Here is a 19,286-nt window from a genome sequence, read left to right on the forward strand (position 1 = left end):
CATGAACATGTATGGTCGATACAGAGAAACCCATGTCTAATGAAGGAGAATCGTCACATTTCAAATACACGAAGCGATTGAAAAAATATTTTGATGAAATACTGTGACGATAACAGTATTTCACGAAGAATTATCACTAAAAAAAAGCGATTTATTTCCAACAGGAGTACCCAGTTACAGGAAATGCTATTATTACAGAGTATATACAGGGTGATTCAAAAGTACTTTGACAAACTTCAGGAGGTGATTCCTCATAATATTCTAATATGAATTGTCCGGATCAATAAATGTCCGGAAACGCTTCGTTTCCAAGATACAGGATGTTGAAGTTTTATTTTTATTTTCGTTTTTTTCAAATAACTTTTGAAATACTGAACTTAATTAAACGAAACTTGGTAATAGAAGGTTTTTGAGGTGTCGAATTCGAACCTGATGTTCTTATTGCTCTTACTCGTAGGGGGCGCCACCTACACTTCTTTTTAAATTTTAAAGATTCATAGCTTATTTGGGCGTACTTATAGCACATTTTTCAGTAAAAAAAATCGATTTCTCTATCATATCTACGTAAATAAGCTACCCTTGTTACTAGTCGCTGTAAGCAACCGTTTTCTAAATATTTGGACTTGAAAACTTCAAGTCGATTATTTGATAATCGATGCATGTTGAAGTTATTACGAATATTTTGCTTTTTTAACAAGAATGATTTGGAAATAAATTTGAAGTTTGTGAGTAGTTTTGGTAATTACATATTTTGTGACAGTTAGACGTTTTGTTGAAGTTTCCGTAAGTAGAAGTAGAAAACACTTATTTTGAAAAAATGGATTATTTGAACAATATAATGCTCATTTAGCCGATATGCATTTCGTTCATGGCCTTGCGGATGGCAATGCGCGCGAAGCAAGACGTATTTACGAATATTTTGCTTTTTTCACAGGAATGCTTTGGAAATGAATTTGACGTTTTACTCGTTTGAAGAGGTCATTACTGTTGGGTACGTTCCTTTATGACATCCTTAAGCGAAATAGTTATTTTTGTATCAAGGGTGCATAATCAGTATTTGTTTCAATAAAATTTGCAAGAAATGTCAACATTTTATTTCAGGAAATTTTCAATATGTAGAATAAACTAAAATAAACGAAACTAAATTGTATTCAAATAAATTTTTGGAAGTGTCCACCTTCGGCGAAGATACAGGAAGTCAGTCGTCTAGTCATTGAATCTCGTACCCGCTCAAAAATTATTGGTGTGTTTCTTATTGTTTCACAGGCGTCTACTATTCGGTTTCTTAGATCTTTCTCGTTCACTGCTGGAGTCTTACAAACTAGTGACTTCAAATGTCCCCAAAAATAAAAATCTATCGGGTTTAGATCTGGGGACCTTGGTGCCCACGCCTGGTTAGGTTCTTCTACACCCCTACCAATCCATCGATTTAGATAAACTGTGTTGAGGAATTCCCTGGCTACAACGCTAAAATGGGCCGGAGCCCCATCATGCATAAACCACATGCGGATACGAATTTCTAATGGTACATTCTGAAGTAGTCCCGGCAATTCATTTTCTAAAAAGTGTCTCTAAGTTGCGCCATTCAGTCGGAGCGGAAGAAAGAAAGGACCTATCAAGTAATTATCAATTATTGCCGCCCATACATTTACAGAAAATTGATACTGATAATGCCTTTCACTAACTGCATGCGGATTTTCGAGAGCTCAAACATGGTTGTTATGAAAGTTTGTGATAGCATTTCGGGAGAAGTTTGCCTCGTCCGTGAAGAGTACATATCTTAAATATTGAGGATTTCCAGCCAATTTCCTCAAAAACCATTGACACATATTAATGCGTTGGGGAAAGTCTCGTGGCAAAAGAGCTTGTACCCTGTGAATATGGTATGGATAAAACTGTTGTTCGTGGATAATTCTCCAAACTGTGAACTGAGTAGAATTGACAGCTTCAGCAATTACTCTTGTGCTTGTTTCTGGATTATCCTCGAGAGCGTTCAAAACAGCTTCTTCCAATTCTGGGGTTCGGACTGCTCGTGGTCTTCCAATAATATCAGCTGCCCTCTTAAAGCTACCTGTTTCTGCCAAACGACGGTGGAGACTAGTAAATGTTGGAGCTGAAGGCAGTACTCGATTAGGAAATCGCTCCTGGTAAATACGTCTTGCTTCGCGCGCATTGCCATCCGCAAGGCCATAAACGAAATGCATATCGGCTAAATGAGCATTATTGTTTAAATAATCCATTTTTTCAAAATAAATGTTTTCTACTTCTACTTACGGAAACTTCAACAAAACGTCTAACTGTCACAAAATATGTAATTACCAAAACTACTCACAAACGTCAAATTTATTTCCAAAGCATTCTTGTGAAAAATGCAAAATATTCGTAATAACTTCAACATGCATCGATTATCAAACGACTTGAAGTTTTTAGAAAACGGTTGCTTACAGCGACTAGTAACAGGAGTAGCTTATTTACGTAGATATGATAGAGGAATCGATTTTTTTACTGAAAAATGTGCTAGAAGTACGCCCAAAAAAGTTATGAATCTTTAAAAAAGAAAAAGACGTGTAGGTGGCGCCCCCTACGAGTAAGAGCAATAAGAACATCAAGTTCGAATTCGACACCTCAAAAACCTTCTATTACCAAGTTTCGTTCAATTATGTTCAGTATTTCAAAAGTTATTTGAAAAAAACGAAAATAAAAATAAAACTTCAACATCCTGTATCTTGGAAATGAAGCGTTTCCGGACATTCATTTATTTGGACAATTGATATTAGAATATTGTGAGGAATCACCTCCTGAAGTTTGTCAAAGTACTTTTGAATCACCCTGTATAAAATATGGAATATAGAGATGTATAAAAGTAAATGCTAATACAGAGTATATTCGTATACGTAGAATTTCAAAAGAGGAATGAAAAATTATATTTATATTATTATTGAAAGTGATTGTGTACATGAATACATGATACCAAGGCGTTCAAAGATTCGAAATGAATATCGCAATGTTCACAGATTTTATTGGAGCTACTGCACATAAAATTCCACGGTGATCGTAGCATAACATAGTGCGTGATGCTTCGCAATAGAATTTCAGATTGTGTCGACCTTCACTTCTTGGTACTGAGGAATTGATCCCGGGTAAAATAACCGTACTGTCAATATTGTTGTTTAGTAATTTATGCAGGAATTTTATACCAAGGATAACTCTCCTATTCTCCAAAAGTGTCATTTCAAATCGTGTCAACAAAATCTTATGATCGATGCCTCTCGTGGGGTATTGACCATCAACTTTTAGACACAAGTATTTCAGGACCTTCCTTTGCACGCTCTCAATTGATGTTTTTTGGCGGTCGTAACTAGATTAAAAATAAAAGAGGTCCAAGATTAGAACCTTGTGGTACCCCAGATGTAACTACGTACTGAGTCGATTTGAAAGATTCATATTCGACGAATTGTTTTCTGTTAACTAGATATGATTCAATTAGAGTAAGCAGTTGGTTAGAGAGTACCAATTTTGTCAATTTGCTGAGAAGAACAAAATGGTCTATTTGATCGAAGGCTTTTCGAAAGTGTAAATAAACAACATCGACTTGTTTTTGCTTGTCCAGGTACGTACAGAGATATTGAGATTTGTCATACATGAGCTTTGTTGTATTGGCATCTGAGTATTGAGAAATAAATTCCTCGATACTGTAAGGTTCTAGATTACATAAAAATCTTTCAACTCATTTCAGCTAGTAGCTCTAATATTTCTTATATCCTTCGGAAACTATTGAAAAATTTCATAGAACTCTAAATGCTGTCACGTTCATGAACCGATTGTTTTATGTATTGGATAAGAAAACTTGTTTATGATTTTGTTGATCGATCCAGTATGATCCACAGACTGATAAATATGCCCTTGTCAGAGGCAAATTTCAATAAAGAACTGATCACAATAAAAAAATAGCCGTCTAAAATGATTACGATAGCAGTCTTATACATTCTCTATCATCAAAAAAGTTATACGACCAAGCTTTGTAGGAAGTTTATCCAATTGGACGAGAAGAGGATAAAAGTTACAGAACCTTAACCTACTTAGGCTAAACCACTACAAATATTTAAAATTTTTTGAGCGTATGAATTATCATGTGGGCCATGTTCGATGTTTTATATAGGGCAAACTGGAAGAATGTTCCAAACCCGCATGAAGAAACACAAAAATAGTTCAACCATGAACACAAACCCCTCCATTTCCAGTTTGAAACCTGTTGGAGAGTATGGATTGAATAATTCGCCATTATTTAATCTGTTCATTTTTAGGTAAAAAAAGTTAAGTATATTCACGAGACTTTCGAAAAATTTATTCATATAGTGAATGAATTCATACCTGTACTTTACAGGTAGATTCATTCGTTAGAAAGTAGGCATACGAGGAGGTAATATGTTAGCGTATAAAATGGTTAGTTAGAAGTAACTTTCATTTACGCCTGTGGAAGCTATTGTATAGCGCAACACGTATCGTGGTTTTTGTAAAACTCTTTATAGTGAAAGTCACACAATAATCTGTATTGATCAGTTTCAAATATAACTTTTGTTTGACACGAGAAAATCCATGTCAGTTCATGACTACCGCCCAAATGATTATTCCAAAACACAGATCAGAAAAAGAGTTCACATAGTATACTGTCGTTTCTCTATATTTTACGAAACTCTAATAGCATAGACGATCGAGGAAAATTTGGAGCGAAGGTTGTCTATCTGACTTGTCCAATTCAACGTATCATCAATAACACCTAAAAAGCTCATTGGTGTTGTAGACATATTTTTGGTTGCCAAAAGTGATGCAATATGGTCTCTTGCCTTTTGCATTGGGCCAAATTTACATTATAGATGCATTCTTTCTATTCTATATATGGAAGTAATAAAGTTGTTTATCATTATTATCTTTTCAAGTACTTCATTATAGTCGATAACAAAAAATTAAAAATGAAAATTTAAAGACTTTAAATCAAGTTATGTCACGACGTTTCGGTTGTTAGTATCCACAATCGTCTTCAGGTGATAACTGGACTCATTCCTCCGAGATCTGACAATTTATAGGTCATTCGAGTGCTTTCACTTATCCCCTCTTTCCTCTCACGGCTTCATTAGTTTTAGCGGGGGGTGACCGTTTGGCGGGAGTTAGTCGTTTTTCGCTTGATTAGAGGTTTCCATATGTTTCACAATGGAGAAGGAAGCCTACAACGAATTGCATTTCTTAGATATATTGGTGAAGAGGACCGACACTAAATGGGAAACATCTGTATATCGAAAACCCACTCACACAGAACAGTATCTGAACCAGAAATCCAACCACCATCAATCGACTAAGAGAGGAAACATCAAGACTCTACTAGACCGTGCTTTTGGGCTTTGTGATACAAAGGAAGGTCTCAAAAAGAAACTAGGCATCATCAAAAATGACCTTCAACGGAATGGTTAGTCCAGAGTGATGGTAGAACAGGCCTTAGCTATAAGACAGCAAGAACTACATGAGGAAAAGAAGCCGCCACAACCAGTACTTGTACTTCCCTACATCAGAGGATTATCGGAAAGGATAAGAAGGATTGGGTCCAAGTATAACATCAGGACCTGCTTCAGATCTGGGAACACTATCCGTAGCAGCCTCACGAAAACCAGGCCACCAAACGCGGACTGCGATTCCAAAAATTGCATTTACCGGATACCCTGCGAGTGCGGAGAATGATACATCGGTGAAACTAAGAGGCCATTGAAAGTTCGCATTGCTGAGCACAAGAAACACACAGCCAGGAGAAACCAGCAAATCCGGAATAGCACAGCATGTTTGGACTCATCAACATAACATCAAGTGGGCTCAAGCTGAAATAATCCACAAAGAGGAACATTGGTTCAGGAGAAAATTCAAGGAAGCCGCGTATATGTTGTCCAACAACGCATTTAGTCAAGCTAGCGTAGAGATACGTAACATATGGAAACCTCTAAGCAAGCGGAAAACGACCAACTCCCCACAAACGGTCATCTCCCGCTAAAACCAATGAAGCGGAGAGAGGGAAGAGGGGATAGGTGAAAGCACTCGAATGACCTATAAATAGTCAGAACTTGGAGGAATAAGTCCAGTTATCACCCGAAGACGATTGTGGATACTAACAATCGAAACGACGTGACATAACTTGGTTTTAAATCTTTTAATTTTTATTTTTCATTTTTTGTTAATAATATTTTTTTATTTTCAGCTTTTAATAATATTTCAATTTTTTTATTTGTTTGGTTGCTGCTTGTAAGTTATTTCTTTGTAATTTCAGTTTTTTTTTAATAAAAATTGTTATTTTCGGTTAGTCTTTTTAATTTTTTTCAGGGTTTTCGAATCAATTCATATTATATTAGACAATGGAAGTCCGAACTAATGAAATACACAATGATAATATATTCAAAATTCAATGGTGAAATTCATTCTGATTTTCGCCGTGGAAGGTTTAAAAAACCGCCTCACGTGTTCTGACAATAGCTTTGTCAATCAGGATTTGATTTTATTCAGTTAATATATTTCAAAACACTAATTCATGATGAGATTTTTTCTTCGCATTCGTAATTTCGCACATGAAAACAAAATGAATCAATAGGTGAGTTTACAATTTTAATTTTCATAACTTTACAACGCCAAACTCCAAATCAGCGGGGTGACAAAATGTTCATACCATACAGCTTATGAAAAAGTATATTTACGTAATGCATGATCCTGAGTTTAAAAAAAAACAGTGCAAAGTTCAATAGCCCTCTTGTTTGAACAATGATGAGATAAGTGGTATCATTTTTGATGATATTATTCCCAAATGTATAGAAATATTGCCCAATCATCTGTCGTTTCTAAGACAAACATTATTTATATCTCAGATATGAACCATCTGGCACTGTATCATTTCTTGAAAACAAATGTTCCACTTGATATATGCAGATCATCGGTGCAATAATGTCAACTCATCGTTATCGGCATCTTCATAAGAAACCACAATATTCAATTGAAATTCATTGAAGTCATTCAATACTAAATAGATTAGATTATATTCTAATTTATCGATAGTAAAGTACAGTTGAAACAAAAAACATTTCAGCCAATGTTTTACATGTATTACATAATCACAATCAATAATTGACAGAAGCTCAAAGCAATGCGAACACATTTTTTCTGTCACTTTTTCCTTAAAGAAAACAATTTTTTCGATTGAAAATGAATGAAGAAGTAGGAGCAGCAGTCATCACTCCAGTAACCACCATGAAATATAAACTTCCCAGTACATGGAGCGTGTTTACTGGAGAATTATATTCTATGTTTCAAGCTCTCACTTATATGCAACAAACAGATTACCCGAAATACGTTATAATAACCGACTCTCTGAGCTCCATCCAGTCCATACGGAAAATACACACATCGGAAAAGTCTAGGGATATTTTTATAACATACTAAATATCATAAAAATAAATGCATGAGGTCGTTTAATTTCGATTAAATTGGTACACTCGACCACCCTGTAGATTTCTATGGGTTGAACAAAGCCTGCAAAAACGGTAACTAATCTTTTATCAAGTTTTTTACAAACTGTAGGTTTTCGGCTAAAATGAATAATCTAAAAGTGTCGAGTTTGTACATTCTATGCAGTTCTTGCTTAGCAATTAAACTGGAAATATTGTGCTTTGACATGGAAAGCCATCACTTACCATTGGCTGAGATGAATAGAGCTGTAGGGCTTCTTCAAGGTGGCATGCGACAAAATGATGTAGCTCTTCGTTTGGGGGCCTCCCTCCCAAAGTGTTATCAGTCGATTGTGGCGGCGTTTCACACATCCAGGGCGAGGACGCGCTACAACTGCAGTTCAAGACCGATTTTTGGTCTTAACCGCAAGAAGACAACCGACAATCACAGCACCTGAGTTGGTTAACGTGTTGCAGCAGACGCACCAGGTAACCATTGGTCGTGATACTGTCAGAAATCGACTGCATGAAACAGATCTCCACAACAGAAGGCCACTTAGATGTCCACCTTTGTCGAGCGGCAATCGCGGTGGAAGATTAGAGTGGTGTCAAGAACATCAAAACTGGGATGCAAATGATTGGGCCACAGTTTTGTTTACAGACGAATCCAGATTTGGATTTCATCCAGATTCTCGTCGAGTAAGACTGTGGAGACGACCTGGAAATAATGAACGTTTGAGACACGTCCAGGAAGTCCACACATACAGAGGTGGTACAGTAATGCTATGGGGCGGAATCATGATCGACGGCAGAACCGATCTCGTTTTTCCAAATCGCTCCCTCACAGCTCGACAGTACCTCGACACCATTCTTCTAACTATCGTCAGTCCTTTGCTGGTGCTGTTGGTGAAAACTTCCACCTAATGCATGATAATGCTCGTCCACATGTCGCGCGTCTAGTGACTGACTGGCTCACCAACGAAGGAGTCGATGGATTGTCATGGCCAGCACAATCACCGGACCTGAATCCCATCGAGCATGTGTGGGACACAACGAAGAAATACTCCGCATATGGGGAACATTCACACAACGTTTCAATTGAGAGAGCTTTTAATCGCTGAATGGGCAAATGTACCCCAACAAGACATTGACAACCTCATTTTGTCGATGCACGATAGATGTAGGGCCGTAATGTGAGCTCTTTCGAATACAACAAAGACAAAAGCAGGTAGCTATAGTATGGGTTCCATCCCCAGTGCTTGATACGTGGCAACAAGTATGGTCCCAACAACCCTCAAAACTAGCTGAAATAAAACAAATCATTTCAACACCTTACAAAACTTTAACATTAAAGTCAGAAGCCATCAAATAGCTATCAGCAGACTTCGCCTCGGCCATACAAGGCTCACTCATGAATATCTAATAACTGGAAAACAAACACCATCCTGCGATATATGCGAGACAGACCTCTCAGTAAAACACATATTAGTAGAGTGTCCAATGTACTGTGCGGAAAGGCTGGTGCATAACAGCGAAAAATCTCAAGGACATCTTAGGGGAAAGCTGTTAGGTATACACAACCACTAATCTCATTCTTAACCGACATAAAGATATTACATAAATTGTATAAACAACTTTTGTAAAATACTATGTCAAACCGCAAATAACCTTACTGGTTGATACGGATATTTTGTAAATAAAATTAAAAAAATTCGATTGAAAATTAGGGTGCTTTTTTGGTATCAAGTCAAAATAAGGTGAAAAAATAAATATTTCAAATCAAATGAATATTTTTGACATAACAAATATAGTTTAAAAAAACTGAAAAACACGCTCTTGAAGAACATCGAACTATAATGTTAAAAATATTTTTTTTTAATAAAAAACAAAACAATAACGAACGAAAAATACTAGTATTATTGTGAAAAAAGCGACGGGCGCTTTATATACAAAAAAAAATGGCACAAAGCGCCCACGCTTTTTTCACAAGAATACTAGGATTTTTCGTTCGTTATTGTTTTAAGCTAATTAAAAAAAAATATTTTCAACTTTTTATTTCGATATAGTTTAAAAAACTGAAAAACAAGCGTTTTTCAGTTTTTTAAACTATATTTATTTTTCATTTTTCAGTTTCATATGCTATAAAAGCGTGTTTTTCAGTCTTTTTAAACTGTATTTATTTTATCTAAACTTTGGTATCAATCAGCCGTATATTGTTCAGAAAAATGACCATTTGATATTTTCTAATTCCGGAGAGGGACCCTGAAAATTAGCTACCAAGCCCAAGGAGCTACCCAAGGTGTTAATAAAATAAAATACTTTTTCCAAATGAAGAAATACATTTGAATTGAAGGGGTTATATTTTTAGGAGTGATTAATTTTTTGGAAAGAAAGTTTTTGGCTTTCTACTACTCAATCTTGATACAAAAAAAAATGAGGGAATCTTCCAAAGGAAGGAAGGAACTAATCAATTTGAAAATAAGTAACTCTATACATGGAAGTTTAGATCATGCAAAAAAGTAACTTTCAGACACAAACTGAAAGAAAGCTTTTCTGAAACAGCTACTTCCATATGAACATTGAATTATACGAAAGAAAAAAATTCTTCCGAAACAAATACTTCTATATGAACACTGAATTATACAGAAGATACTTTTCTCTACTCAGTTTGTATTTCAAACATTCGTTGTGGCATAAAAATCAGATATCATTCACATGAGTTCTACTTTAAATGAATGGTAACAAATTGCACTTACATGGAACACTGTCATCCTCACCGGTATACATCGATGTTATTCCGTGACATTCAAAATCGTAATTCATGAATGAATTGTGTGTATTTTCTATAATGTTATCCACTTCGGTACTGAAGATCCTCAGGGAAAGTGTCTTGAGGCGAAACATCGATGTATACTAGTGAGGATGACAGTGTTCCATGTAAGTGCAATTTGTTACCATTCATTCAAAGTAGAATTCATGTGAATGATATCTGATTTTCATTCCACAACGAATGTTTGGAATACAAATTGAGTAGAGAAAAGTATCTTCTGTATAATTCAGTGTTCATATAGAAGTATTTGTTTCGAAAGAATTTCTTTCTTTCGTGTAATTCAATGTTTATATGAAAGTAGCTGTTTCAGAAGGGCTTTCTTTCAGTTTGTGTCTGAAAGTTACTTCTTTGCATGATCTACACATCCATGTATAGAGTTACTTATTTTCAAATTGATTAGTTCCTTCCTTTCATTGGAAGATTCCCTCATCCTTTTTTTGTCCATCTGTTCGCGAATAGATCAAGCAATACTGTCGATAATTCTGTCAAATACACACCCCGAACATCCAAATGGGAAGAAAGGAGAGTTACAAACAAACATACATACATACACACAGCTAATAAAAGCGTGTTGATTGATAATCAAAAGGTAAGTAAAGAGAAATGAAACTTTCTCTATGTTTTATACCACTTTTATTTGTAACTAACGTTACTGCAGTGTCGTCCTATACGGACATTTTCAAACTTATACAATAAACTTATATAAACTTATTGTATGAGTTTGAAAATGTCCGTATAGGACGAAACAGCAGTAACGTTAGTAGAACAAATAAAAGTGGTAAAAACATAGAAAGTTCCATTTCTCTTTTCTTCATTATGATATCCTACCACGTAGTAACGGCTAAATCCATCAATTTATTACAAAGGTAAGTTTTCACCAAAATTCGTAGAATTTTTTTTTGAAAAATATAAAAATTGAAATCCAAAAACTTGGTGATTTGAAGTCTTCACGTAAATTTTGAATTTATGTGAAAAAAGTTTAGATACAAAAGTTGCAGATGTTTCTTTTACCGGAAATCGAGATAAACCATTGTTTACCCTAAAAAACTCAACCCGTCCCGAACTCAGATCTCCCGTAATTTCATTTTTTCTTTCATTCTCCCCTCCTTTTCTTTCATCCTACTGTTTTTTTGTTTCAAAAATTATTGACCCTGGTGTAGAAGCCGCAGGCAACAACTAGTTCTACAATAAGAATTCCAATCGACATTACATAATATATCAATTTTGATAGACACGTTCCAAAACACTCATTAACGTTAATTTGAAATTAATTTGAATCCGCTATAGCGAGCTGAATAAATACGAGTATTTATTTGTTCGCAACACAAGGTTATATCTATTCAGGCATCACGCATCATCATCCCATAAACTTATTCATAGTGATTTTGTGATCAGTGGAAGTGAGTTGTAACAATGTCAGTGCTACTAAGTGAGGAACAGAAAATTATTATTGACTCCGTGGCCAGAAAAAATGGCTTCACGGATGATTTTGAAGTAGCTGCGTGTGCCGGTACAGTGAAAGGGGATAATTATTTAGGGGTTATAACGAGAGTGACTATTAAAAATGATGCTCGAAAGCTGGAAGTCATTCTTAAATCGGCCTCAACCAGTGAGGCTCTCAGAAAAGCTGTTTCAATTCACAATGTGTTCTGCAGAGAAATATATATTTACGAGAAGATATTCGGGGAGTTCAAGAAATTCCAGGATAATTACATCATTTCGAATCCATTTTCTGGACACGCCAAATTGTATGAGACCTCTCTCAAGGATGGACACGAATGTTTGGTGATGGAAAACATTGTGGAAAATGGATATAAACTCTGGAATAGACAGATTCCGATGACCCCCGAACATATCAAAGCAGTTTTCGTGGAATACGCTAAATTCCACGCGGTTTCATTAGCAATGAAGCACAAAAATCCGGATCTTTTTGAAGATCTAACTAGTGGGATTGAAGAACATGTTTTTGGAGCAGATATGGACGATCAGGTGAAATTTCAGTCATTCATAGATGCAATTATTAATAACGGGTCCAAAGCTCTCGAAGGAGTACCAGATTTGTTGGACGTATTGAAGAGGCTGGGAACGTCTCTACCGGAATATTTCAAGAATGAAATGAAGGACCCGAAGTGGAATTTAGTGGTCAACCACGGAGATTGCTGGTGCAATAATCTGATGTTCAAGTATGAGGTAAATGAGTATTTACAGTTACATTACAAAAATTCTGAACTTGCGGTTGATTCTTTCTTTTTGTCACTTCTTTCCAATAACTCGAAAGTTTGTGCCCATTAGTCTCTTTTTTCCGAAGCTCAGATCCTATGGAAGTAATGACGGCAACAATAACGAAGCCATGAAATACGAATAACAGATATTCATTATTTTTTCGAATGAAACTGTTAAGTCACTCTGATATCTGTCTGACCTGAATATTACATGTAAATCTTATTTGAAATCTGGGACGCCACAACTCCAGATAGCACTATATCAGTTGCCCCTGTGATTCTGTCCGCACCGTACGGACTTTAGGAAGATTTCCAGGTTGCCGTCATTGAAAGCACAACCTCTTATCCTTTTGACTCCTCCACCCTTGAACCTGGTTTTTGCCTCACACAAGCACCTGGTTGTAGATGCAAACAGGACTTTCATCAGCGTGCGAGATACCAGTCCCACGATCAGAGGAACAATGAAGCCTTTTTTAAAATTAGCGCTCTGGTTGCAGGATCGGATACTAGTGAATCCGGTCCCCTTTCCGGTCCGGCACCTCGGACGTCTGCCCCAACACCCTTGGGGCTAGACTCGGATATTTGACCTTCTGGTGGCTGGAGCTCCGACACCTCGAGCCCCCGGGCCGAAGGTCCACGGGTGGGAATCGCGGAGTGGGCTCCGTGTCCCGATGAAAATATCTATTAAGATAAGGCCAATATGTCTGCAGTAATCCTGTAAGATTTTGAGGTCTGAGTAGGTTCAGTTGGGTCCAAAGTGAGTGGGTCTATACCGCAACCCGCAAGGATTTTTGGCAATTTGCTACCAATTAAGACGTTTCTCGATAAGAGCCAAGAGCTTCCAACGCCGCTTGACTGTCCAAGAATATTTTTGTTGACTTGTGTATGAAGTTGAATTCTTCTAATCTCTGGAGGTCTGGGTGGAGTCTCAATGTTTTTCTTTTCTCACGATTACTTTTCTCAACCGAAGATAAAAACCCCACAATGACTATTGTCTCACTTTTACGATCCAAGAGAATTTACTCAGGCTTATTTTTCTTCGTCACCATAGTCGTACCTGAAGTGATATGTAACACCTGTAGGATCCTCTATTATGTCGATAGATATAGACTGAGAAAGTATATGCTGAACACGCAAAAAAACAAATGCAAAGGATTCTCATGTGCCTCGAAACAGGCCCCGCAGGAATCTCCATATCTTCCACATGACTACGGTAGACTATGGAGAAGAAAACAGCATCCTGGTAGGCCGTAATAAAAACTTCAGTTGTCCACTTCCATCTCCTCAACCTGAGAAGATGATAAGCCGAGGTCTTTGATATCTTTGAAGAAAACACCATGCAGTCGCTTCTTCTGGGGCTTCGCAGCGTGTTTTCTGCTGAACGAACGTCGACTTGATGACAAAATGTAGGTCGCCTCGTTCTTCGGCTTCTTGAGGAGCTGCTTCCCGAAAAATAGCACCAGTTGCCACTCTTTCATGATCGTAAACCATGGAGAGGAAGATTCAAACTCCTGATGTGTTCACAGGGTCCATCTAGTATCATTTTATACCGTAAACAATTCAAGCTGAAAAATTAATGGCCTGGAAAGTTCTTTCAAACGCAAACGAGTCTTCGGAGCCTTCGTAGCGTGTTTTCTGTGGAATGGACGTCAATTCGATGACAAAATTGTTGCCGTTTCGTTCTTAGGCTTCTTGATGAGCTGCTTCCCGAAAAATAACAACAGGCTCCATCTAGTATCATTTTATACCGTGAACAATCCAAACAGAAAAATTCTTGGCCTGGAAAAGTATACATAATCTTTCAAACGCAAACGCCTCGTGAATGTTTATGGAGGAATCCAAATTTATTAGAGCCTAGTCACTAAAACGATCAGTCTTGAGGAAAGCAATACTTATTTGCCAAAACGTTGGCAAATATTATCGAGTAGTGTTTTTTATGTCCAACTGCTCGTGAAAAATGAATTCATAACACATCTGGACGTACATTTATGATTTGAGAGGCCTATGCTTTTTTTAGATCATAACTCGCCTATTTATGATGCAATTGACTTTCCGCAGTACTCATTTCAGCGACCTCTACACTGAAAAAAATATTCCACATGTTCATGGATCTTCGATACAGAAAATGGACCGCTCTGTCGAAACTATTATGGAAAACATTTTGCTCGAAGTTGGTCTCTTTACCCGTTTCTGGTTATTCATAGTAGAAATTGTTCAACGTTCAAGAAAGAGTTGACACTGTGCTCGAAGAATTCAGAGCGAAAAACTCAACCACGTGAATATTTGAATAAAAAAACAGTTTATCCTAAAAATGAAGCTTAATAATCTATTTCTCTGAAAAAATAATGCTCAGTTATTCTAAAACGACTCTAGTTGAAAATAGTCCAATGGACAAATATCTGGTAATCAAGCGGGTTATTAGACTGTTCGCTAGCTTCCTAGCTATTTTTCTGAAAAGGTTATATTCTTAATGGATCAGGTCTTTTAGTATAGACTTCACATGTCGATTAACATTATGAAAATAAGTTCAATGTTCGAAGATATAGAGATTCCTATCTATTGATCTAGGAGAGTTTCTTTCACAAAGTAGAGCACAGTTACAACGCTGACTCTGCCGTTACTGGAGTTCGTGGTTATCGATCTATGAGATATCACTATAAAAATTGTACCTAGCTATAGAAATCCTTTGAAGCTACCAATGAGAAGTGACAAAACTTATGATTCCAGTTATTTTCAAAGATATATTTCAATAATGATGTTCTAAGTATGAAAATAGATAATTAATGATAACTGTGCATTATGTACGATTTTTCAAAAAAGGTTTTCTGATATAACAAATAAATGATGGAAATATTTATTTACAGACACCAGAAAACTTCTCGAAAATCTCTAAGGTATGCATCTTGGATTGGCAATTATCAAAATTTGGATCACCTGCCGCTGACCTGACCTACTTTTTCTTCGCCCACAGTCCAAAGGAAGTTCTTTACGACTATCAAAAATACTTGAAATTGTATCATGACACCGTCTGCCAGAATTTGAAAGAATTTTCCTGTGATCCTGAAGAAATTTTTCCCTACAATCTCTTAGAGGAGCACTGGATACATTTCATCAAATTCGGAGTGTATATGGCTATGATGATATTGAAAATTATGTACTGTGATTCTGATGAAGCACCTGATTTAACGGCGACAACTGAAGCTGGGAATGATGTTATGTCATCTTTCTCATTCGAGTCCAGAAATGCTGATGGATATAATGAAAGAGTCTCAACTTTGATAAGGTTTTTGGTTGATACTGGTTTGTTATCATAATATGTTGTTAGAACATGGATAATTAGATTGATATAGATAGATATTTAATTTCCACAGAGTTCACGTGAACATGTGTGATCAATACGGATCTGTTTGAGAAACTCATCATATTTCGAATGCATAAAGCAATCAAAAAAAATGTTTTGATGAAATAATGTGATAATTACAATATCGCAAAACTTTTCAACTTTTCGTAGAAATTAATTCCTCAATACTGTATGTTCCTCAGAGAATATACTATACAGATCCCTGCCCAAAATCCCATTATTTTTCTAATGGTGTCAATACATTGTAAATTCCTTTTGTTTGTATTATTAGCGAAGATGCAACTCAGTGCCCTCTTGGCATCGTCTTTGTTTTTTCCTTTGTCGATGCATTGGCCGTGCTGCGCGTTGAGATCCAACTATTACTAACGAAGATAGGACTTCGTGGCATGTTGCGCCATCTCTGTTTTTTCTTTGTCAATGAATTCAACATTTCTTTTCCTTCTATTTGACGTGCAAGCAAGTGACGATCGATTGTTATTAGCAAAGATACAGCTTAGTACTTAGCATCACCTATTTCTTCATTTTTTTCGGCAATTAATTCAATATTTTTTTTCTTTCATTAGATGCTCTACACGTTGGAATACAACTATTATTAACAAAGATGAGGCTTAGTGTCATTCTGACATGACAGCTGTCGGTATAAATACCTACTCCAAAGCCCAATTATTATTATCAAAATCACAATCTAGTCTCCACATAATATATAATAAATTTATTTGTGTGTCAGAAACTTGAAAACAGTGGAGTTCAATGGCAATTAGACGTGTTTCGAGAGAAGTGAGCCACCCATCTTCAGTGAAACAAGGAACAGTTTAAAAAAATTATGTAAATTAACAATAGTTTGAAACAATTGAAGAATAACGAAGTCGTTAGGGGTAATTTGATACGAAAGCTCTTTCTTTAGCTTACGGTTATATCCAACATGGTTGGGTAGAGTATTTATGATAATTAGTAACATCAAAATTTGTGAAAAATGTTCAGGTGTAAATTGTCTGCATTATGTATATTGTCTAACTGTCTAAAATAATTTTTTATATTATTGTAATTATTTCCAGTTTTTGATTCACAAAAATTAATGTTTGAGAAGAGATGAAATGATTGATAAGCTCTGGAGAAAATTGTGTTCAAAGTATTCGATTGATGTATTTTTAGAATCGATAATGAAGAAAGTAAACAAAGCGGCGTTATTAGTATTACGTGTCTGAACTAATATTGAGCAACAACGATTACATAATTGTAAAAATTATTTCGAAATCTCACTCATGATTACATTTCATTGAAATAATATCAATAATTGTTTTGTTTGTAAAAATAAATAACACAGAATACAATTTTTGTTATACATATATTAGGTATGATCTATAACACTGCTTGTTTATGAGTGAGTTATTTTCATAACTAGTTAGTATTATTTCAAATTTACGTCCTGTACTTATTGTTATTATTTCAAATATATTCGGTATTAATGTCTTGGAATCTGTGTTTTTTCCATAATAACAATTATTCACCATTTTCACGGATCGTCAACATCCGACATATCACCAGCTCAAATTTCATGACTGAGGGTCGTGTTACATGTAATACAATAAATGATATACTCATCACAAAAAAGTTAAAACTACATCATTAAAAATAAATCAGTATCCACAAAGTCCAAACCAAACCATCAATTTATTTGAAGTGACTTGCAAATCAAACATTTCATGTTATGAATTCAAACTTAAATGTACATTTATAAATATACAAAAATATATTTATTCAATCATTTATGTATTATTTCCAAAAGAGACTTCGTAGATCACGCCAGAATTTGTAAGAGTTTTCTTGTGATCCCCAGTAAATTTTTCCTAATAGTCTTTTAGAAGAACGCTGGAGGATGTTCATCAGATTTGGTGTTTACTATATAGGCTGAAAAGTCTTGGTTATATAACGTTGTTGGAACATTTGAAGGTCGAAATTGCGGAAAAAACGACACTGTTTGGAGAAAAAAGGGCTGCTCCATCAAAACAATATACAGTGTTTGTTTGAAGGTGATTGACAATGTTTCATAATGAATTTCACTAGTTCGGACTCCCATTGTCTACTATATAAAATGATTTGAAATCCCTGAAATAACTAAGAAAGAAGAATTGAAAATGAATAGCTGAAAATAACAATTATATTAACCAAAATAAACCTGAAATGAAATAATAGTGAAATAAAATACAAGTAAAAATCGAACAATAAATGAATAAAAATAAAGAAATGAAAAAAGAAAACAAAAATAAAAAGTGGAGAGATTCCAAGTCACGTTAGTTCACGACGTTTCGATTGTTAGTATCTACAATCGTCTTCGGGTGATGACTGGACTGATTCCTCCGAGAGATGACTATTTATAGGTCATTCGAGTACTTTCACTTATCCCCGCTTTCCATTTTCCGCTTCACTGGTTCCGTGGGAGATGACCGTTTGGCGGGAGTTGGCCATTTTTCGCTTGATGATGGGTTTCCATATGTTGCGTATTTCTACGTTGGCTTGACTGAATACGTTGTTGGACAACATGTATATGGCTTCCTTGAATTTTCTCCTAAACCAATGTTCCTCTCTTTGCAAGATCTCAGCTTGGGACCACTCGATGTTGTGTTGATGGATCCAAACATGATCTGCTATGCCTGATTTGCTGGTTTCCCCTCGCTGTGTGTGTTTCTTGTGCTCGGCAATGCGAACATTCAATGGCCTCTTAGTTTCACCAATATAGGAATTTCCGCACTCACAGGGTATCCGGTAAATGCAATTCTTGGAATCGCAGTCCGCGATTGGTGGCCTGGTTTTCGTGAGGCTGCTACGTATAGTGTTACCGGATCTGAAGCAGGTTCTGATGTTGTACTTGGAACCAATTCTTTTCATCCTCTTCAATAATCCTCTGATGTAGGGAAGTGCAAGCACTGGTTGTGACGGCTTCTCTTCCTTGCGAGGCTCCTGCTGTCTTCCAGTCAAAGTCTTTTCTACCATCGCTTTGGAGTAGCCATTCCGTTGAAGATAATTTTTGATGATGTCTAGTTCCTTCTCGAGACCTTCCTTCGTATTACAGAGCCCAGAAGCACGGTCTAATAGAGTCTTGATGATTCCTCTTTTAGTCTATTGATGGTGGTTGGATTCGTGGTTCAGATACTGTCCCGTATGAGTGGGTTTTCGGTATACAGATGTTTCCCACTTAGTGTCGGTCCTCTTCACCAAACCGTCTAAGAATGGCAATTCGTTATGGATTTCCATCTTCATTGTGAAATTGATGGAAGGTCTCACGCTGTTGATGTGTTTCAGGAAGGCGTCTAGTTTAGTATTCCCATGGTTCCATATTATGAAGGTGTCGTCAACATATATTAACCAGACTCGAGGTTTCTTGTGGGCTTCTTCAATGGCCA

At 36.2% G+C, this 19,286-nt stretch overlaps 2 protein-coding genes across 2 annotated transcripts in view; both read left to right on the forward strand.

The window, feature by feature from the left end:
- LOC111502872 (tachykinin-like peptides receptor 86C) overlaps positions 1-19,286 on the forward strand; it is a 188,223-nt gene that overhangs the window by 78,902 nt on the left and 90,035 nt on the right. The gene's annotated exons all lie outside the window — the stretch shown is intronic.
- LOC111502874 (uncharacterized) lies at positions 11,629-17,652 on the forward strand. Its single transcript, XM_023157039.2, has 2 exons — positions 11,629-12,492; positions 15,389-17,652. Exons 1-2 carry the CDS (start codon positions 11,716-11,718, stop codon positions 15,836-15,838), a joined length of 1,227 nt encoding a protein of 408 aa, XP_023012807.2. The 5' UTR covers positions 11,629-11,715; the 3' UTR covers positions 15,839-17,652.

This window comes from Leptinotarsa decemlineata, unplaced genomic scaffold (genome assembly GCF_025532065.1).
Source record: "Leptinotarsa decemlineata unplaced genomic scaffold, Ldec_3_MD MMD2_tig00026361_RagTag_RagTag, whole genome shotgun sequence".
NCBI lineage: Eukaryota > Metazoa > Arthropoda > Insecta > Coleoptera > Chrysomelidae > Leptinotarsa > Leptinotarsa decemlineata.